Genomic DNA, 23,206 nt, shown 5'->3' on the forward strand with positions numbered 1-23,206 from the left:
TGAAACTCCTACTACAATTTCACTTATTTATCTCAAAAATATCATACACACCCCGTGGACAAAAAACTACTCCTGCGAAACAGCTGTGTCAATCTATGACATACTATTTTTCAAAAGCAGTTTGTTGTCACGTTTTTAATATGATTAGCTCGATTAGCTTCATGGAAATTCTACCACAACGCCTGAAAACAAATATTGATATCAAAGTTTTTACAGAAATTATGTAAACCTTTACTAATTCCTTAATTTTTACATTCCAGTATCCACCACCCAAACACCGGACTCCACCCGAACCGGTGGTTGCAATGAACAATGGACAACTCCTAAGCTGCCGGTCGGTGAAGGGAATGTCCTTCGGAAAGTGGTTTCACTGTCGTCCGGAAAGGCTTCGGACAGTGCACCGGTGGGCAGCAAAATCCTGCGGCCATCGTTTGTGCCGGAAAAACTGAACTTTTCAGCGTACGAGAAGTTCGAAGGTAAGTTTCAGTTGGGGCAGAAGAAATCATTTTTCATATTTTATCTATCATTAGGTGTTACGATTTCCATGGATCGTACTGCGAAACAAAAACACCCAGTCAACCATTCCACGATCTTCTTTAAATTTCTTTACCAACATATAAAGATTATTGTCGACTATTCTTTACTGGTTATGTCGTTACATATATTCACACAACTTTATCGATCGATAACTAGTCTTGAAAAATATTCGTTATCGTGAATATGATAAAAATCTCTATCGAAATTTATCAAAATTTCGTTAAATAACATGTTGTCGCTGTAACTTTGATTTTCTTCAAGATTATTTATTTTTTGCACTCTGAATAGAGTTGAAACCTCTACACTAGACCCGAAGATAGAAAAGAGTACGTAATCTTTCAGAAGCAGTTTGCCAGCCGTACGCGGAAAATGATATCCATTAAGACACTGTTGCAACTGACTCAGAAATATACGGTAGAAGATTGGAAAGTTTTCAATTGGTCAGTCAGTCAGGATTTGCCTATGTAGTGTTATGGTCTCACGGTTTGTGTTTGTCTTCTTGTTTGATTTTGTGGTATGGTTCCGTTCAATATGTATTTCTCCTCGTTAAGTCAGTTGTAGTATGTTTGTTTTTTTTTTTCATCGAATTAATCGAACCCCGTATGCTAAAATATAGTCGATCCTGTGTCAAATTGATTTCTTGATTTCGCTAATCGTTTTCTGCTTCTCTGTGTTCATCTCTTGTGTCCTTAAATTGTCATCGGTCCAAAACCCACAGAAACATGTAACTGAATTTCTTTTGGTGTCATAATACCAGCTAAGAGATAAACAAAAATACGCCAGTCAGTTGATCGCAATAAAATTAAAAAAAAAAAATAATAAAGATTGCTTGCCAACTATTATGTATTCATCTCTCTATAAATACTATGAAAAATATTCAAATTCGTTCAATTGTCCTATCGGTCCTACCTAGATAAACCATGTCATTTTCTCAAGCGTAGCCTAGAAATGTCATCCTAGTCATACACAAGTAACGTTGTTCAGTTAATAAAAAGCAGTCAGTTTTTGTCCAAAATGTGACGTCGAACGCATTGACGTCAACAATGCGTTTAAGTGTTCGCACGTTAGCTTCGAATCTATCAGCACAATTAAGTGCTGCAAATCTCTTTCCCATGAATTCTTCGGTCGATTTTAATTGCTTTATTTAAAGAAAATATGACCAACTAACATTCTAAAAATTCGAAAAAGCGACTACAGTAAAACCTCCATGAGTCGATATCGAAGGGACCATCGACTCATGGAAATATCGAGTAGTGGAACAGAAATATTTTGGAGGCATTTTGGAGGGAACATCATAATAATCCAGAAATAATTTTTCAGTATGGAAAAATTTACCTCCATGAGTCGATATCGAGTTAAGGGACATCGACTCATGGAGGTTCGACTGTATGACATTAATAAATTACTAATCAAAATCAACCGAGAAACGTGGGAAATAGAGCCCAAACAACATTTTGAAGTCAGCTGGCTGTAAAAGGTTCCAAAACCTGTCACAAATCCTACAATACTTTTATTAGGATTTGTAACGATCATCAAAACCTTCTTAAATCCAACCGACTTGGAACTATTGCTTGGGAATAGACTCTAATGAGCCCTGGCGGATCCTCCATGTTTATCGAGCATGTCTGATGCATATGATCAGCCATACTCCATCTGCAGCAGCCGGTTCGTGATGAACCGTTGGAGGCGCATTAAAGTGTTAAAAAGGTGATATGTTTCACTAAAGAACACTACATTACAATAATCAAAATGAAACTCCTTCACTTTAATACCGTCAACCCCTGCGAACTTGGCCAGGGATTTTCTTCAAGATTATTTATCGGAATATATTCAATTTTCGATACCAAAGAATCGTTGCATATTGATATCGAAACACAAAGATTGATCACGAGACACCTTTATCGTTCTGTTCGGTATCGATGGGTAAAGCTGAACAAAGGTATTCTGATATTCTGATTCAGAACGACTGGGATGAAATCCAGAACAATTTCAGGAGGAGTTTTACGTACATATCCAGATTGGATCGGATGTTACGCGCGATGTTACGGCAGTAGGATAAAAATTATGTTATCGGTAGGTATTTTGAACAAATTTTGGAGCTGGAAAATGCCAAATACATTCAAGATCCAGCTGGATTTTCCAAACCACCAATCTCGCCGTAAACGACAAAATCCGCTTACAGCGAAACGGATAAACTGGCAATGTCGTGTAATTGAATATTATTGTATTTTGAACAAAGAAATAACTTTGAATATTTTGCGAAACAAAATCTGAAAATGTGATATCTGTGGCTCAGTAAGTAAGTATTAGCGAACCTACTCCAAACACCAGATATCCAGAAGTTCAATTTCCAATTTAAGAAATGTTGACAAAAAAACTCATGATAAACATGAACACCAAAGGGGTGGTGGAGAGCGTGGTTGCTATTTTTATATTTATAGCTAAATTTTTGTGGGTCGATAATACAGAAACCACTATTTTAGTATCGAAAAAACGATACAGGTCTTTATTCATCTTTATCGACGAGGCTTCAATTTTATTTAAATTTCTTTGACTATCATTATTGATTTTGCGTATGATCGTCTTTAAAGATCTTCATAAAGAAATGTAAAGATATGTAACGAAATGGTTGGCCGGGAGTCCCATTTCACATTATTTTAACTTTCTTCAGAAAATAAAGTACAGTAGATACTCAAAATAACTGGGATAGGTAAAATTTTCACTTTTCAAAAAATGTTCAACTAGCTGTAACTTTTCGAAAAGAGCATCAAATATTCTCAAATTTTACTTTAAGTTAATCACCTATAGTTGTGTATCAGTGGTTCAATTTTGAAAAAGATCGTGCTATTCTACACGAAGTTAGAAAGATTCTAGAAAAAGGTATAATTATCCGATAGCCAAATTTGAGCTGTTATACCTCCGGATTCAATGAACCGAATGCAATGAATTTTTGATCATTTAGGGTAGTGGAGGGAGGTATTTTGGACCGGGCAGGTGTTCTGGCCCACCTAGGGAGTTTTATGATATTTATCACATAATCTCTACTAAATCTTGGTAATTTTTTATTGGAACACGAAAAGCATTCAATTATGGGATGACCTAGGTGATGACATTTATTTTGGATGTCAGTTAAATATGCTCTTCAGTATCAAAAATAGAGAAAATGTTTTCACTTCCAATGAAACGCACGGAAAAGCACCACAAACAAAGAAGGTGACAAATTTGTACAGTGAGGATTCGCTCGTTGGGTCACGACTGCGCCCCGATTAGCGAATCGTGTTCGTTCGTTGGGGCAACTGACAACTGATCAAAATGCTCTAGACACACGCAAGTGACGAGAAATACGTCACGAAACACTCACATACTTGCGCAAACGGTCTGTATACAGGAGCTGCGATGCGACGACGATCAGACGTCAAACTCGTTTTGACATCGATTTTGACATTGACAGTGCTTTTTAGTTGGGTTTGCCCCAGCTAGCGAACATCCAATCATCGAGATAGCCCATCTAACGAGCCGCCAACGAACGAATCAGGACTGTAGTCGGCTTCGAAGAGGTATTAAATTTTACAAATAAATATTTATTTCATGTGAATGTAGTTAGGGCCTTGTAAGAACTCAAAATAAACTGTTCTTAACCTCGGTGGAGCGATAATATTTACTAAAATGGTGGTTTGAGGTACAGGTATGTTCCGTTTTTATCAACACGGTCCGCGATTTTCAGTTGACAAAAACGGAATAGTGATGAAAACGGAATAATTTTCTTTAACAAAATATTTTGCAACATTTTAATATGAATTGGAAGTTTTACTGTAGAACACATTCCAAAAGTAAAAATATGCTGTTTACTATGAAATTTAATTGCTAAATACATTAATTTTAGCATATCTGCAACCAGCTCAAATTACAGTTTTCTGACTGTCACGCCGACAAGAGGTTTTCATAACATTTGCGACCACATTTTTGGAAATTTATTTTCGTTGAACGCAAAAATGACAGATATTATAGTTCCAGTACCCGGATCGACGTTTTAAAATGTGACATACTTCCAAGAATTATTTATCTCCAGGAACATAATTTCGATATCCTAACAAAAACGGATATGTTTACTTCCTTCCGGAAGGCATTTTTCCACGAGTATCATCTTCACAGATTCCTATAAAAGTTTCATCTATGATACTTTTAGAAAATCTCCAAGAATTTTTCTAAGCAAGCACTTATAACTTCTCCAGAATATTAGATTCCCCAAGAAATTCCTCCAGAATTCTTCTAGGTTACATTGTACCATGCCGCTTTTCTATTTTTTGGAATTCGATAAGAATTTTTAGAGAAAAGAAGTTTTGCTCCTTATGATTCCTTCAGAAATTCCTTCTCGGATCAAGCTAGATGTCTTTTTTTTTAATTTCTCCTGGAGTTTCTTTGGGGATCCCTTCGAATATTCCCACCAGGAAATGGAATTTATTAACCTTCCTTATGCATTATGATGGGAACAGCTCGCTGACGTTGTGTACAGTTTGGGTCTATAATGGCCCCAATGCACAAGGTGGGCTAAGAAAACCATTTTGGGATTCAATCTAGACATCCTGTTGAAATTAATCCAGCTCGAGTTGCTTTGGAGATATGAACTGTTCTAATGATTTTTACCAACTTGTTTCAGAGTATAGCATATTGTACTCCATTTTTTTATATTTCCTTTTGTCTTGATATTTTAAAGAACAGTCGAGTTCTCTAAAAAATAATTTAATTTTTCAAATTTGCATTTGCACAAAGGTGTTTTTCATGATTTCAACATTATTTATCATTAAATACCAAAAATTATCTAAATTTTTATCACATTCGCTTTTTCAGCAAGTTGTCAAAGTAATGCCTTGATCAAAATTTGGGAAAAATCGATAAAGGCATTCCCACAACATTTTTTCAGAGATCAAGTTTCTTATTTTTTAAGGTTTTCTACGGAACATAAGAACTACCACACAGTTTCTTAGCTTTCCTGAACGCATTTAATCTAAACAAACTTATTTTTTCAGCTCATCCGATCCTTCAGATGGCAAAGCTTGTCATATCATAAAAACGAATGTAGTAAACAGTAATTAAGACATTCGTTTGCTTAACGTTTGTTGCTACTAGTGTTGTTGAGAAATTTGAAACAAAAAAATTTAATGGTAATGGTGGTTCTTGATCAAATATTCCAGTAAAAATTACTCTTACCAATCGAGAAATATCTTTTATTATCGATACAGTCATTTGTATTGTGTTTGGAAATTAAATATTTTATCTGTGAGATTTGTTTCTTTGCTGCTATGCTACATTTTTTGACCACTTTGTGCAACTTCAAATTTTAATCATCTAGTTTAAAGAGCCCTATTCTTTAAATTTTACTAGAAACATCAACAAAATTGGTATTATTTGCTTCGTTAGCATGTTTACTATAAGAGCTAGAAGAAACTTTTTTGATATTATGCTCAAATTGAAATGGCAGTTAATCGTTAGTGTATTTATAATTTCTGAAACAGTCTATACATTTAATCACAAACAGAAGAAGAAGTGCTAAATCAATTAGCTTAAATTTTCCAAAAATTCTTATGTTATAAAAATACGTACTGGTGGCTCGCCAAATTTTATTAGAATCAATAGTGGGTCGCGAGCTGTAAAAGTTTTAGATCGTTATATGTTTCTTACATTATAGAATTCTACAACCATTCTACAATGTAAGAAAAATATAACGTTCTCAAACTTATGCAAAAATACTGAAGATGTTGCTGAAAAATAAAAAAGATATCACTCAAACAAGTTATCTTTGGAAATTGAACAGCCCTTTTGCCAATCAAAATCAAAGAGCATTTTGGCTGTGTCGGCTACGATACTAGATTAACCTTCACATACCCGCCCCCGACAACTCATTTTCAAAATGCTGGCATTTCGTCAATTTTCAACCGTTTTTTTTTTAAGTCGCCCTTAATCGATCATAAATTGGTGCAAGTTTATTACACCCAAGTGGTCATGTAATATCCGGAACCATTCCGGAGATATTTCGGATTTTACTGGGGTTAGTGGGTGGTCTGTTTTGTCAAATGGCTAAAAGTGATTATTTCGTGTGGTACACACTAAGATTCTGATTTTCCAGCTCAGCAAAATTTTCGCTGAGTTCTGTAATTTTTTCATCTTTTTACTGAGTTTTCAACAGCAGATTTAACTCGGTATACTCGGTAATCAATATTTACCGTTCGTCAGTAACGATATTTACCGTTCATCTGTAATTTTTGACAGTTCATTTGCAGAACTCGTTAACTTATTTACAGAGTATTCAGCAAAAGGGATAACCGAGCGTACCGAGTTAAATCTGCTGTTGAGAACTCAGTAAAAAGATGGGGAAAATACCGAGCTGATCTTAGTGTGTATTGTGTTTGAGAGGCTTCCGCGGAACCTGTTTTAGGTGTTCCGGAGCGGCCATATCAGTTGGTACATATTTCAGTCAATTTTTTCTGTCCCATTCTCTTGAAATCATGAAGTTTGATACGTCGCACGGCATGTTTTGGATGCAAACCAGAAATGCCCCCGATGTCACCCCCGTGGAACCTATGCTAGATGTTCCGGGTTGGCCATATTAGTTGATACAGACTTCAGGGTATCGTTTCTGACTTAGTCATTCGAAATCATGAAGTTTGATATGTCGCACGACATGTTTTGGATGAAAACCAGAAGTGTTCCCAATGAGGCTCCCGCGGAACCTGTCACGGTGATCCAGATGGGTCAACTTATCCAAATCTGATTATTGCAGTTGTGTTTTATTGTTCGCAATGAAAATTCAGCTGAAAATCAATTGTTCAAACACAATAACACACGAAAAAATCATTAGCCATTTCGGCACCAGTGTTGGTAAAAACTCAAATTCTCAAATCTCATGCCTGAGTTGTTTCACGCGCGATTCTTGACTCGCCAAACTCACCGCCGAAAAAATCATGCATGTGTTGACTCGCGATTTCACTCATTGCTTTATTTCTTGGTATTCTTATTACTCACTTCGATGTTTTTAGGATTATATGATAGAACAAAAGCAAACTTATCGTACAACAACATTGGATGCCATTCAAATTGATTTCGGTTGATTTTACAAGCGGCGCTTGACTCGTGAGAGCGAGATTTTGCATGAAAATCTCGCGCGTGAGAAAATGATTCATAATCGCGCGCGAGTTTGGTCACGCAGGAGTGGTTCATGAGTGTGCTTTGAGTGTGATTTTACCAACACTGTTCGGCACCCTCCCTGACCTCAGTACAATCCGGAATATCTCCGAAATGGTTCCGGATATTGCATGGCCATTTGGGTGTAACCAGGGCCGGATCTAAGGGAGGGGGGGGGGGGTCAGGGCCCCGTGCCCTCACATTTTAGGAGCCCCCACAAATCCCGCAAGCCTCGTTGGATAAATGTACAACTCGTGCTGAAAAAAATCAACTTTTTGCAACTCGTTACATAAATAACTATTGTGGATGTGTGATACTTGTTTGGATCATTATTGCGCGACCCGTGATGCAGATAACTCCATACCAGCAGAGATCGATGACGACGCAACTAGGCCAAACAATCAAATTGAATCAGATATTGCGGACTTGAAAGCTAAAGTGGAAGAGATCTTCGACACCCTTGCTACATTAGGACCACATCATCAAACACAGCACAGCGAGAAACTGCACTCAACTGCTGTATCATCATCTCCGAACGCAAGCACTCATCTACTGGATGGAACAAAAACTAGTCGCACTGCTAGGGATACAAGCGAGATCGCGAACCATAGTTACCAACTAAATGATACGTTTTCTCTGTTTCTTACTCATATCGATTGTCGCGCAACGGATGAGGATATAATTCAACTTGTATGTGAATGTCTTGAAATCAGTGATAGGAGAACTATGAAAATAAGGGAATTGCTACCCAAGGGATGTTCAATGGATGATTTAGATTATATTTCATTTAAAGTTGCACTCGATTCAAAACATAAGTGTTTGGCAATGGATCGATTGATCTTGGCCTGTAGGACTTAAGTATCGTGAATTTAAGAACCGTTTCACTGTTTGGGCACCAGAATAATAATGTAAAAAATGTACATAACCGAATATGCTGCTGACCTCACTTCTCTGTTTTTGTGTTGTAAATTTACGAATGTTGATTGTTAAATTAAGTTTGTCCGCGTGTTGTAACGATGTTTGTTCCCGAGTTTAGTATTTTTGATTCAAGTAATGTTGTATAAGTCCAGTCCAATTAGTTATAAGTATTTCAATGAGACCAGGTAGGTCAGTTGAAATTAAATAAATAAATATATTAGCGTACTACCATATCAGTGAAGAGATATGTTCATTGGAGGCCAGTTGTATATCAGCAACATAATCCAATGCAAACGTGTCCGAAGTGTCTACTTCCTTTCATGCGAAAATTTTACTATATTTGACAAATGTTTGGGAGTTTTCATTGCCAATTCAAATGATCTTTTCGAAACGGTTTGTGTTCTGTTCGCTCCTACTCATTTTGTTACTTATATTTCCAATTATAAGCTCTCTTCATTGTTGAAGCCCATAATGATCTGTTTTGAAACAACCACTTTTCAATCGGTGCATGCAAACCACTCAGATATATTTATTCGCAATGTACACCATCAACCATTCAAAAGACAATCTTCAGCTCAATATCCCCCGGCAACGCTCACACCTTCCACCGGTCCAAACACCAATTAACACCCACTTATCGCGATTTTTGAAACGTAGGCACGAGGGAGAACAACCACCAAGCGCCGCAGCCATGCGTTTGTCCTGTGTGTCACCGCTCCACAGTCGCCAGTCATTTCGCGAAACTACCCCGGAGAACATTCAATCGTCCGCGCGCGTTAATTTTACACCCAAAAATGATCCCCGACGCCGCCGTCAAGGTGCAATCAAAAATTTTCAACGAGCCACTTTTCGCGCACAAACTGTTTTGGCACGCCGTCAAAGTCCACGCAATCCACGAAGACGACGCCAATCGCAGAGAAAGGTTTCGCCAATTGCTGCGGCACCATCAAAACCGGAAAAAATCTGGTGCCACCGCCACCGTCAGGCCCCATCAACTGGAGTGGAAAAAATCCTCCACAATTAGCTGCGAAACCTTCAATGCTCTGATTCGGTTGGTGGTCTATCGACAAAAGCTGACTCTCGGCCGGCACCGACAGGGCACATTTTGGGTGTATCTGATCTACGAAACGCGCGAAGTGATCGTAGTGTTTGATGACCAACGTCCATGCTACAAGTGGCATCGGCGAAAGTGTGAAAACAACAACGGCCCTTATCAGTTGCTGTCCGTCGGAGATAAGAGCGTGGTGTCGTCGGTGGATATGAGTATGTTTCTACGAGTGATTGTGAAGTGGGGTAACTTTGGTTGTTTTCAGTAGGAAAGACTAGGGAAACTTGATAAGAAACTCTGAAATTAGAAATCTAGGAATTTTAACATCTAGGGTGCAACGGGATAAGACGCCATGATATGCCTAAAAATCACAACCTCAAACTGTCAAGCTTGTGTTGAACAGATGTTGTTTATTGAGTTGTTTCCTTGTCAAATATTTGACCCTGTGTACTTGAGGCCTTCGATATGAATAAAAATATTCAATGGTATTTTATTTGAGCCATTAAAAATATTTTTTAAAAAATACCTTGGATTAAGATGCAAATAGCGCATCCAAATGAATGTTTAGACAAATATGCTGACGTGATGCAAGTAATTCCCATCTGAGTTTTGGACAAAATTGTGTAAATGGCAGTTTTGACCATGATGATCTTTCAGCTACGAAAATAAAAATACGAAAATAAAATTGAAAAACAACACCAAGTCTAAGTCAGATAGGGTAAACAGGTATAATCTGTCCCCCTTAGAGAATAATTGGAATATCTCTGCATACGTTACCGTATTTTATTCACTGCAACATCCAATGCCTCTTCGGTTTTACTGGAAGTGCACTTCAATCCATTGTTGACAATGTTCTGATTTCAAAATAAAAAAGTGTACCCCCGCAACACCAAAATTCGATACCAGGACCTTGAGATTCACCACTGCTTTACCACTACACTACTTCACACCTGATAATGAGGTGCGAATCGAAGCGAAACACTTTCTACCACATGTCATCTATATTTACTTTCATGCCCAAAACAGTCATTACCAAATCAACAGCTTTTCACTTTGAATACAATGTACATTAGTGCAAATCGAAGTGATTTTCAGTTGATTTCTTTGGTGGGTTTGATTTGGTTCTCAAATCAAAACTGACAGCATTGCGATTTAAAAGGAAAACAATTTCTAATCATGTTGATTGGGACGTTGAATAGTTAAGGGATTTTTCCCTTACATCCAGCGTGCAGAATTTTTACCGTGTAGCTGATGGCGGGGCATGTTGTCCGTTTGTGTGTGTCTTGAGCTTGAGCTTGACTGCCCAAATACGCATAGTCGATGTAAGCGCCACTGTAGTTTTCAACACACATTTGCAATTTTGACAATGAATAAAGATTAAATTCAAGATTTTTTCCTCGTTGACATCTAAGTGACGGTTGAATCTTGCATTCTTCTTAATAAAACTGGTCAGGAATATGCACATGCGTTATATATTAGCTCAGACATTGGCAATGGTGGTTACGTCGACTAGGCGAACATGGGCAGTTGAGCTTGATGAGCCATTTTACGAAGTGACAACAATGTTGATGATGATATTGGTTTTCACGGGTTATTGGACACTACCTCCTGTCAAAATTCATTCATAAAATCGGCTCGTAAAATAGACCATTGACCGCCCGCAGTTGCTACTCCAGTATCGCCAGATCAGCTACACTCACACAAGGAACCAATGAGATAGCTGCTTGGGACTAACAGGCATCTTCAGTGTGTGAGCGTTGGTGGTCTTATATTTTTAGGCGATAATGGCGCCTGCTGCGTGAGGTTTATTTTCAAAAAAATCATATCTCAAAAACAAAACAACATACATTTCTGATTTTTTTATATGTTACGCCAAATTACTGAATTTTCCGATAAAAATATGAAACCAGGGTACCTCTTTTTTTCCGAGACCATGAAAACGTGAAAAAACTAATACATTTGCATATTTTATAGTACTTTTTACATTTTAGCCCCTTAAACGTATTTTTCCTGAAAACTACAATTTAATAGCTTTCAAACAAAAAAAGAAGTTTGAAATCGGTCAAATGGTTCAAAAGTTACGATTTTTTTAAAATTTTTAGTTTTGAAAAACCTTGATTTTTTGGACCACCCTATATGAAAATTGGTCACCCTAATGACGAAATAAAAAATTACGGGTCTAATTATTTACGAAGAACAACAAGCCCACCAAGTTCCACGACAATCGGAGATGCACTATATCGTTTTTCTATGGAATGGCTGTATGAAAAACAAAAATTTTGAAAAATGTCAAGTCTTACCTCCTAAATCAGTTGTTTTGGACTCCCAGAAGCTACGTTCAAAATTTGAGCAAAATCGGTTGAACCTAAGGGGGCGCTCAAAACGCTTGAAGTTTGTATGGGAAAACTTGGCAATATATTTGCAGAAATTTTAGGTTTTCGAATTTTGCCGCTAGGTGGCGCTGTAAGCGTTCAATAAATAAACCTTTTTGTATTATTGTAGGTGATTATATGCCAAAGAACTTTGTCGAAGACCGCGAAGTGATCCGACGGCTGAGAAAAAAGTTATACCCTAGGCAAAGTGAGGCAAAGTATTGAGATTTCATTATTGATATTATTCCTTTACATGTATTGGAAAAACAACAATGAAGTTTATCCTCACTTTACCTAGGGTATAACTTTTTTCACAGACGTCGGATCACTTTGCAGTCTTCGACAAAGTTGTTTGGCATATAATCACCTACAATAATACCAAAGGGTTTGATTATTGAACGCTTACAGCGCCACCTAGCGGCAAAATTCTAAAACTTAAAATTTCTACATATATTTGGCCAAGTTTTCCCATACAAACTTCAAGCGTTTTGAGCGCCCCCTTAGGCTTAATTGATTTTGCTCAAATTTTGAACGTAGCTTCTGGGAGTCCAAAACAATTGATTTAGGAGGTAAGACTTGGCATTTTTTCGAAATTTTTGTTTTTCATATAAGTGTGGGCCACCTTAATCTCGATCCTCCATCTCGCGGTGCTTTACATCTCAATAACTCTCCTCATGTCGGAGATCGGTTTGATCGGCCTCTTCAATCTCAAATTTGTACCAATGCACAATGGTCCGATTCCATGTTTTAGCAGGAAAAAACCTCCTATCTCTATTATCGTTAATGTTAGGCGTTTGGTTTCTTCAGAGATATTGTTTGCTTATGTTTGCTGCATCTTTTGAAAAAAAAATCGATTGTTGCGGTCCTTGTCTTAACTCAAATCTGGAGTAATACTTTAAATATCAAGTCATATTGGAATGGTTTTCAGCATTTGCAGTCGGAAAACCAGCTAAAACGTTATTTGTTACTCTGATCAGAGTAATAGGTTGACACAAAGTCAAAATTTAAGAATGTTTAATGCACTATAAAAAGTTATAGTTCGTTAAACTTTTTTGTGGGAGAAAAATAAGTTGCCTATCCCAAACATTTTGGCCACCCCTTGTATGTCATGTAAATCAGCATGACTCAGAATGGCTACATGACATATGCAGTGGTGACCCGATTTTGTCAGCCCCGATTATGGCAGCCTTGTTTTAACAAGGAAAATAAAAGTGTTTTACTCAGCATTGCCTTCTTATAATCAATATTATTTTAGGTGATGTCTTTTGGTTCCATATATAAGTTTAATTTCGCGTAACTTTCGAAAACGGTAAAATATACTTAGTTGATTGAATGTCGTCCGAATATGGAACAATTCAAATAGTTCTAGCAGGGTACCGAGCTATTTGGACAGTGGCTGGTATTTTGGGCAGTTTTTCGCCATAACTCAGTCAATTCAAAACCAATTGACTTAAAATTTTGTGTACATCTTAATACTATAGGTATCTCACTGTGTTCCAAAAAGCATGTCAATTGATGCAAAATTGACTGAGTTATAGCAGGAGAGTGCCCAAAATAGAAGCCCTGCCGAGATGGTTCTACTTTCCTACAATTCTTTCCAGAGTTGCCTCCAGGAACACTTAGACTTTTAGGGAAGAGAGGGAATGGGGCTCTGGCACCATATACATTTTCAAATGTTTGGTTTGAACGATAGTCTACGAGAGAAAGGATCTGAGATAGCCAGCATTTGTTGTACGTGATTTATGAACGGCCCCTTGCTAGGATTATTCTAGAAATTTATGCTAAAGTTTAGGTATAGCTTCAAGAGTTGCGAGATTTTTCTTGGATTTCTCCAAAATTCCTATTGGAAACGCTTCAGTAATTCGTGATGGCATTCCTTCAGAAATTCTCCAGGAGTTCCTCCGGGAATTCTTCCGTGGATTTTTTATAAGAATTCGTTCAGATACTTCCCTTAGATATTTTCCTCTGTGGTGCCTTCAGAGTGGTGAAGCCTCGTGGCCGTTTTTCTTTTTTAACCTGGGTTGGAACTGGATTGACGGAAAATGTATAAACAAATGTCAAACAAATTACAGCGTAAGCGTAGGGTAGGGGTTGAAACTGTGAACTTATCCAGTTCCAACCCAAGTTGGAACTGGATAAAAAAGAAAAACGGCACAAGCGTATAACCTTACCATGCCATGAGAAGAGGGTTCAATTCACGTTCCAAGAGATGAAACTTTTCGCAAGAAATGTTTATTCCTCGTATCTTTTGGTGCTCGTAATATGTGACGTGTCCGTTGTCTACTGTTAAATTACATTCAGTTTGTACAGGCTGGCTGATGGTGGTTGTGTCTTTTAAAAGTTCGGAAACTCGTACTGGGATTCTTTCAGAAAATTTGGCTGACATTCCTGCAGAACTTTTCCCATTTATTTCCACAGGAAGTCCACTAGGGGTATCCAGAAATTTGTTTGGGGGTTTCTCCAATTATTCCTGCAAGAATTACTCCGATGATTCTTCCATAAATTTATTAAGGGATTTTCAACTTAAGATTTCTTCTGAAATTCTGCCTTCAAAGATTCATCCAGAGATTTTTCCGGGGATATCTCTAGGGTTTTTTTGTAAAAATCTATGATTTTCTTCAGTTATTTCTCCAGAAATAATCCAACAGTTTATCACTGGATTTATCTGTAGACTATAAAAGGGCTTCTTCTATGGATTTGTCGGGGGTTTCTCTTGATATTCCTACAGGATTTCCTCGTGATATTCCTGCAGAAATGTCTCTAGCTATTGCTTAAAGAACTTCTTTTGTGATGACAGGAAGGAGAACTAAAAGATTTACTAGTTCTGCTATAAAATGATTGAAAACCATTTCATAAAATCCCTGAATAGGGTATCGGGATGCTTCGTTGGCATAGTCCCATTGTTCGGCCTATATCAATGTAAACCAAAAACTCAAACAAACACGCATAACTGGATATCGGAAAAGCTATGTGCCAAACAACTGTAACATTTCGTTTCAATTTTAGCACTTTGGAACATTAAAATTGAATGAAAATGCCACTTTGTTTAGCTTCTGTAGACGCCATGATTCTTCGGCTTAGTGGGTAGTCTATACACATGATCATAAATTGCATGATTCTGGAACATTTCGAATTGACTTTTCAATAACTGAACATTTGATGTGACGGTCAAAGATGCTATTTTAAACTTGTGTACATATTTGTTTTCAACGAATAATAACTATTTTACAAATTGAATGTGGCCCGAATATTGAGGACATTTTTTCACTATGTACCCAAATATTGGCCCATCAGTAAAGTGACGCCAAAAACAGCGATAAAAAGACGTCAACAACATTTCTTGCGTAAGAACCAGACAGAACGAACAGGAAGAAAGATTTTGTGTGCGGTGACTGTAAAAATATAACACAATAATAGGGTTGAGTTGATTTCGTTACTAAATTAAGAAAGAACTTTAGTTAAAGTGATTTATTTATAGTATTTTTGAAAATTTGGCTCAGAAAATATAATTTAAAAGTATGATTGGTGAACAAACAGAGATAATACTGCAGCGGAAATATTGAAAAAAAAAATGATAATTAGTGATTCTAGTGTATGGAAAGCAATAGGCCAACGTTGTATCCACTAATAGGCCAATTTTTGTACCATAGACCAACGTTGCATACCATCGCATCGAATCTTTTGAACTTAATTAAGTAAATTCTTGAATATTTACGTTAGTTTACTTTCAATTGGTGAAATATGCATTGCCTAGAGTGTGTAATAGGGTCGACATATTATTTCTAGTGCTATTAATTCATGAGTTATGGTCAAAATTGTCAAGGCGGCTTGCAAATTATGCCAAGGAATGGTACATATACCCTATTTACTTCAAAAATCTTATCTAAAATTCCCCCCAAATACCCATTTCAATTTTTGAATACAAAACAGCCCACAACTTTTTTGCAACTAGTGCACTGTGTTGCTAATGACAAGGAGATAGATGTGCACTACTTCTGAAATGGTTCAGAAAACGTCGAGAGTCGGGTCGCGACTCAGTTGTGTGACGTCAGGTTTAAAGGCAGCACGACAATACATACACTGCAAATTTTGTTTACTGGTATTAAGCAAACTTTGCTGATTTTTTTTTTTTTGTGCTGATTGCATTCGGCAATATGAATTTACTGAGTATCAGTAATATTTTTTCAACTTGCTGAGCCATCCAGCAATTTTGACAGTTGATTAGCAACGTTGTGCTGAAATTCAGTAAAAAATTTGCAGAAATTCAGCAATTAATTTGGCAGATTTTTTTTGTGCTGGAAGCATTTCAAAAAACAAATGGTGTGTATATTGTATGTTGCTCTCACAACTAAACGCGCCGCCAACTTCCTGACGGCATCTCAGAGTTATCGCAACAAATCAAGCTCCAGTGTTAGTGAGATCGGAGAAACGTCAGACTCCCGCTAGCTGATTGGTTGGCGACGACTCTAGCGATGGTTTCACCCGCGACCGATTCATATCATCGCGTTCGATAAGGTGCAAAATCGACAATATACGGTCAGACATCGTCAAGCGATTGCATCATCACTTCCTTCCTGTCCCACACATTGACCTACAATTTGACGTGGCAGGTGCCATTATCGCCTAAGGACAGACTTGTTGGAATCCCAAAATGGCCGCCACAATGGCTGACTTTGGCACCTACTCACGATTTCGAGCGCACATATCTCTTCGTAAACAAAACCAGCGCACCTGAGCTTCTTATTTTAAGCTTATTACATGTATGTATGTATGTATGTATGTAGGTAGCCACCATCCTAGCTTGAGTCTTGCTCTGCATGCAGTTCCACTTAACAGTAAAGATCAATTTCATTACCACCCTGACTTCAACATACCGCTGTATGAAGGGCCAAAAGGGGGTGTGGCGGACCCGTAAGTAGAGACACTTACGCGAAATCCGCGGGTTTAAGAGAATCTCCTTCCAGCAATATGATCCAAAAGAGTGAATAATGAAATTTACATTACTTGTCAAGCTTTCTACGGGATGGTTTGTCACAAGAAGGGCGCGTCAAATCCATTGCAACTGTTGGGATAGAAGAACCCATCTACAAGGATGTTATAGTTACTTCTCACCACACTCCGGCTGGCAATCCACTCCGTCGTACAGTTACAACTTCATTGATGCCCTGATGCACCCTCCCAACCCCATATAGTCTTATTTTAAGCTTATTACATGTGAGCAAGAACAGAATAATAAAATGCACAGTTGTTTGAAGCTTGCTTCTTGAGATTTGTGCGTCTGAAGTTCTGATACACTGTTGACGCGCGGCTTCAAGACGTTTGTCCTTAAAAAATAAAATTTGCGACGATGTTGCGGACTAACCATTTACTGCGTAATATATAAATGGGAATGAATTTAATTTTAATTATTATGCATGCATGTAAGTTTGTAGATTACCAGAACTTACAAAGTCACCCTGTTTTACGGTTCCACCAAAATGTATTTGGTTATCAGTATCGGGTAAATAAAACTTCTTTCCGGGCAATAACAATTACAATTGGGTTCTTTAGGGGTATCTAGATTATTGCATAATCGAAATCTCCGTCCAAAAATTAGTCGAAATTCAAAATTTCTTCATTTTTGGTGGCCGGGAACTATTTCAAAAATACATTTAAAGTTTGTATAGGGATTTTTTTTTTTGTTCGGGGCGAACTGTCACTTTATCGATTGAACTGTCATTCTATCCACGGAAATTGAAAATGTTTTGTTTGACCATCAAATCAAAGGAATTCGAACGCACTAAAATCACGTTATACTCAGAAAAATGAGCTCTTTCGAAATGGCAATTCAATAAACAACCCAATTGGCATTGAACTTGCAGCAGGTATCTACAGTTGTTTTTATTTTCTTTCTTTCAACCGAATTCCAGGCCAAATGCTGATGAATTGGCTCGCATCGACCCTTCAGACCTCGAACGTCACGGTTAACGAACAGGAGTTGACCGTAGTGTTGCTGCAGTACTGCACCAACCTAATGGTGGCGGGAGTGATCAAACAAATACCGGACAAGTTGGCGCCGATTCAGGAGACTTTTCGGGTGAGTAGTAACATTGCTGTTATATTATTGTTACAAGTGTTGTGTAAGGGATAAATAAACTGTAAGAGATAAAATTCTGCTTCTTGAAATTTTCTTTTATATACGTGATTTTGCTGATTTTTTTTTTATAATTTTGGCTAAATTTTTTACAAGCTCTACGGGTAACTTTTGTTGGTGATCTATGTAACTTTGAAAAAAAAAGACACAAGAAGTTTGATGAAATGCTGGATATCTGAACTGAATTTATGTAAACAGGAGATGAGTGGTAATATATTTTTTCACTATTTCATCTTTACTAAAGCATATTTTAATGCAACTGCAGCAAATTAAACAAACAAACAACTTTACATTGGTGTTATCCCAATGGTCTAAAGTTAGATAGCATTCTTTGTATAGCCGCTTTTAAATGTGGGGTCGCTTCCATAAGATGTCGAAACGGATTTGGTAAAATCTGCATCATTTCCAACAAAAAGAGAATTCGGAGATTGTTAACAGTAATGTGATTTATTCTACTGCCACCTACAATCCAAAAGATTCGGCCGTATGTATGCCGGTGACAATGCCTGCTCGATCGGTGCGTTTATTTCCTATTCGTGATCATTTCTTGTTTTCCAGTGACTATCCACTAGTCTGTGGCATTATAGGTAAATCCAATTCAACGGCCTACGCGCGCGCATAAGAGCTCTAACCGCGTCGTATGTATATCTAATAAAGCGGCGGCGTCGTGGTTGGTGCTGTCGTTGTCGGCAACCAGCAGCCCAATAACGCTGCATATGCATGATCAAGCCGTTTTGGCTTTCGTCATTCTTAGGAGTGCAATGTGAAGGTAAGGCGACCCGCCAAGATTGACTGCTTTTAAGCTCGTTTTCATCTCGTTTGATCGAATTAATATATGTATGCATGAGGAAGGCGGTATCAAATGCACCATTCATAAATATTGTCTACTATGAGTTCACAACTAGTAAAATTTGCCACACGACGTTCTTGGAAGAATATCTGTCAGATCCCGTCAGACAATATTCCAAGAGAAATAGGACACATGCTACTGAATGTCTGGAGACATATAAAAAAAACCTGGAGAAATTTTATGGGTAACCTCAGATTGAGGAAACCCTTGGAAAAATCATTGGATTTTTTTTCTGAAGCGGAGACTCTCTAAAATGTGGTTGAAAAAAGGAATACAAATTTTTGTGAAAATTCTTAAAATAATGAGCATGAATTTTAAGTCACTGTGGAGTAATTCTTAATAATTATTTTAGGAAATATTCGAGTAATGCCCGAAAACCCACAATGGTACATTCTTGAAAAAAAACCTGAGCAATCCCTGGAAGAAAATTGAAGAAATATCTAGATGAATTCCTGGGGAAAAACTTGAACAAACCTCTAGAAGACCCCTCCCTCCGCAGTTATAATTCTGGAAAAAAGCTCGCGGAAATTACCAAATTAACCAGTACCCACTGGGAAAATTCTAGGTGGACAATATTGACAATTTTCATTTTTTGGAGATTTCATTCAGTAAATTAATTTGAAATTTCTCGAGGGTTACCTTGTGAAAGTTCTCTAGGAATTTGCAGTAGTTTACATGCACAGAATCCTTTTGTTTTTAAAATTTTTTGAGATAGTTAAAGCGAACATTTTAAAAGTTTTCTTCAAGGTTTTGTCTCAACCATTTTTCCGGTTATTTTTTAATAAATTGATGTTGTCAGAAATAAACAGAAGTAAGTCATTCTGGAAAGTCTACCGATAGCTGGGACAACTTCTTAACAGAAATCTTCTCGTGGATTCTGAAGGATTTGCCAAAATAATGCCTAGAAAATATTTCACAATAGAATACCTGGATACAATTTTAATTTTTTTTTTCGGAAAATTTTGAAAAATACAATAGAATACATGCAAAAATATCTTAAATCTTGAAAGATATGTTGTAGAAATTTTTCAAAGGAAGATTCTGAGTAGTTTCAACCAAATATTTCAAGATATTCTTCCAGCGATATACAAGGTTACCAAATATTGTACAGGATTTTTTAAACCTTTCTTCGTCACCTTTTTACCCTTCTTACACCCATAAGAAGGGTATAAATATCGCTCGAAAAACCGACTTTCGATCCGAGGCCCGGAGGGCCGAGTCTCATATACCATTGAACTCAGCTCGACGAACTGAGCAAATGTCTGTATGTGTGTGTGTGTGTGTGTGTATGTGTGTATGTGTGTGTGTGTGTATGTGCGTTACAAAAAAAAAGTCACGCACGTTTCTCAGCCGTCTGTTGACCGATTTGAGTTCTCTTGGAAGCAAATGAAAGCTACTACATGCTAGTAGAACGCTATTGAATTTTTTTTCGATTGGACGTTTGGTTACCGAGATATCTCTCGAAGAGTACTTATGAGTCATTCATCTAAACTTTTTAAGATTTTTGACCAAGTGTAACATAATAAATATCCCTGCTGTTTGTCAACCGATTTGGGTTCTCTTGGTACCAAACGAAAGCTACTGCATCCTAGTAGATCGCGCATAAATTTTGTTTCGATTGGACATTTGGTTACAGAGATATCTTTCGAAGAGTACTTAGTATTTATACAACTAAACTATTTAGATTTTTGACCACCTGTATCATAATAAATATCTCAGCCATCTGTCAACCGATTTCGGTTCTCCTGGCACCAAATGAAAGCTACAACATTCTAGTAGAATCCTATACAATTTCATTAGCATTGCACATTTGGTTAACGAGATATGTTTCAAAGAGTACTTGGGAGTAATACATGTTAACTTTTTGAGAGATTTTTGACCAAAGGTACCATAATAAATATCTCAGTCGTCTGACAACCGATTTGGGTTCTCTCAGCACCAAATGAAAGCTGCAATATCCTTGAAAAGGCCCTGAAATATTATTTCGATTCGACATTTGATTACTGAGATATCTTACGAAGAGTATTTCAATAAATTCTTTTTTAATTTTATTATTATATTCACTTGTTATCTTGCATGAGTTTTTGACCATTATATGGGAAATTACTTTTCAATAAATAGGGGAGACTGGGGAGACTTGATCCCTTTTTCTTAATTTACCTGAAACTTTAAGAAAAAACACAAAACTAGATCCGATTTCCGTACAAAATGGCAGGTAAACATCTATTGCAAGTTAATACACAACAGAAGGCCTTTAAATTATTGTTCAAGTTTTCAAAACTGTGTTTTTATGGAGACATGTCTTATAATGTATTTTTAAAAAATGGGTGACACTTGATCCCCCTTTGAGCACATGGTTTATTTAAAGGTAAAATAATCCCAGAGTCTTCCTATTCATTTTCTTTTCGAGTTTTCTTGTATTTTCGACTAATATGGAGTGTTTGAAATTGTAAGATTTCCTTAATTTTTTAAGGATATGCCGTATTTTCAAAACGGAGAGACTTGATCCCCCTTTTCTTGGTTTGTACTAAAGTTATAATTATCTGACACATTTTATCGTTGAAAAGACTAGAATTCCACGTAAATAGAGGCTTCCGAATAGAATTTCATTTTTCACATGTATAATGTGTGTGTAATCCTCGAGGGATCAAGTCTCCCCATGTCACTGTTGTGTATACTAAGCTGAAATAATTAAAATATGTTAACAACAGCCTTATTTGGATAAATAAGTTTGAAAGTATTTTATTTAAACTATGTGCTGTAAAATTTTGACACGATTTGGTACAATTTTCACAAAGTTATTGATATTTTTCGGAATCGCCTAAAAGATTTCTGAAGGACTGAAAACAAACCATCAGCCATTAAAAAATAATGCAATGTACATTTGAAATCACTTGTAGCCAAAACATAGTCGTTTGTCCAAGAGTAGTTTTGGAAAAAATATGCTAGAAGAAAAATGTTTTTGATTCCGAGCAAATATGGGGGGAACAAGTCTCCCCAGGGATCAAGTCTCCCCTAATGCTGACCTCATATATAGTGTATACTATAGCAGGTTATTGTTTTCAACAAAGCTATAAATAACAAATTACAAATAAACAGGAATTCTATGAAAACTAACAATATGTTAAATGAAAGCTTTGAATTTATATATTGTGGAAAAAATGCAAGAACCGGACAGCCAAAATAATTAGCTAATGCCAAAACTGATTACTTAGTAGATATATCATTTTTGTCCTTTCTACACCATAACCATGAATACCAAATACTTCAGAGCTAATTTAATCGATTCAAGATCTTTTGGCAGTTAACAAAAGATACAATATTCCAGAATATGTAAGCTATTTTTTAAACATTCCATACAAGAGTCTAGGAGGTGTCTGGGATTTCTGGTGGTTTAGCCCATGGTTCATGATGGTGTTTTGGAAACCAATCCTCTAGATGCCAAATCCATAATATTTTCTAGAACTTTTGGTCAATAGCACGAAATAAATATGTTAAATACAAATAATACAGCAATAATTTCAATAAGTGTAAGAAGGATTCTGTTCACCATAGGTGGATTAAATCGGGTTTTTTTCAATGTGTCTGCACTAATTTGAAACTCATTTTACATTTCTATAATACTACAGAAATACTTCTTCAATGTTTTAGAAAATAACTTTGGGAAAACTCTGGATATGTTGATCAGAGGTTATTCACTAGGATCCATAGAATAACATCAGAAGAGAAGATCCTTAGAGGAATTTTGGAAATGTAAGGGTACAAGATACCTTAGTTGATTCAATGATTGTTTTGTTAATCGCTGAAGAAATAGTTAAGGATTACTCAGTGTAAGGGCGTAAATGCAGTTCCGTTCTAATTATGGAATAGATTTCATTAAATTATGACAGATGACGCCAGTTATAAAAGTTAGAGAGAACAAGTGCGATAGTAAAATGTCTACGTTATGCATCGTTATGCATAGGCTTCATGTTTACGGTATCAGAAATTTGTTAAACAAAATTCCACGGTGCAGTACTGCTACCACATATAGTATTCACATATGTACGCATATGCACTGATCTTTGAAGCGTTCAGCACGGTTCTCCCCAATGCATTCCTCGTCAAGCAGCCGCTGAACCACGAAAGCCACAAATTATTCGATTCCACCTAACTGACCAAGCATGCGA

At 36.9% G+C, this 23,206-nt stretch overlaps 1 protein-coding gene across 4 annotated transcripts in view; it reads left to right on the plus strand.

Annotated features, from left to right (window-relative positions):
* The window catches only part of LOC109420070 (protein cappuccino), a 70,854-nt gene that overhangs the window by 33,793 nt on the left and 13,855 nt on the right, over nucleotides 1-23,206 (plus strand). For all 4 annotated transcript variants that reach the window (XM_019694372.3, XM_062851394.1, XM_062851395.1 and 1 more), the window contains 2 exons: nucleotides 261-476; nucleotides 17,964-18,130. In XM_019694372.3, the coding sequence (XP_019549917.3) occupies nucleotides 261-476; nucleotides 17,964-18,130 (383 nt within the window). The remainder of the gene's footprint in view (nucleotides 1-260; nucleotides 477-17,963; nucleotides 18,131-23,206) is intronic.

The sequence above is a fragment of the Aedes albopictus genome, chromosome 2, assembly GCF_035046485.1.
Source record: "Aedes albopictus strain Foshan chromosome 2, AalbF5, whole genome shotgun sequence".
Classification (NCBI taxonomy): Eukaryota; Metazoa; Arthropoda; class Insecta; order Diptera; family Culicidae; genus Aedes; species Aedes albopictus.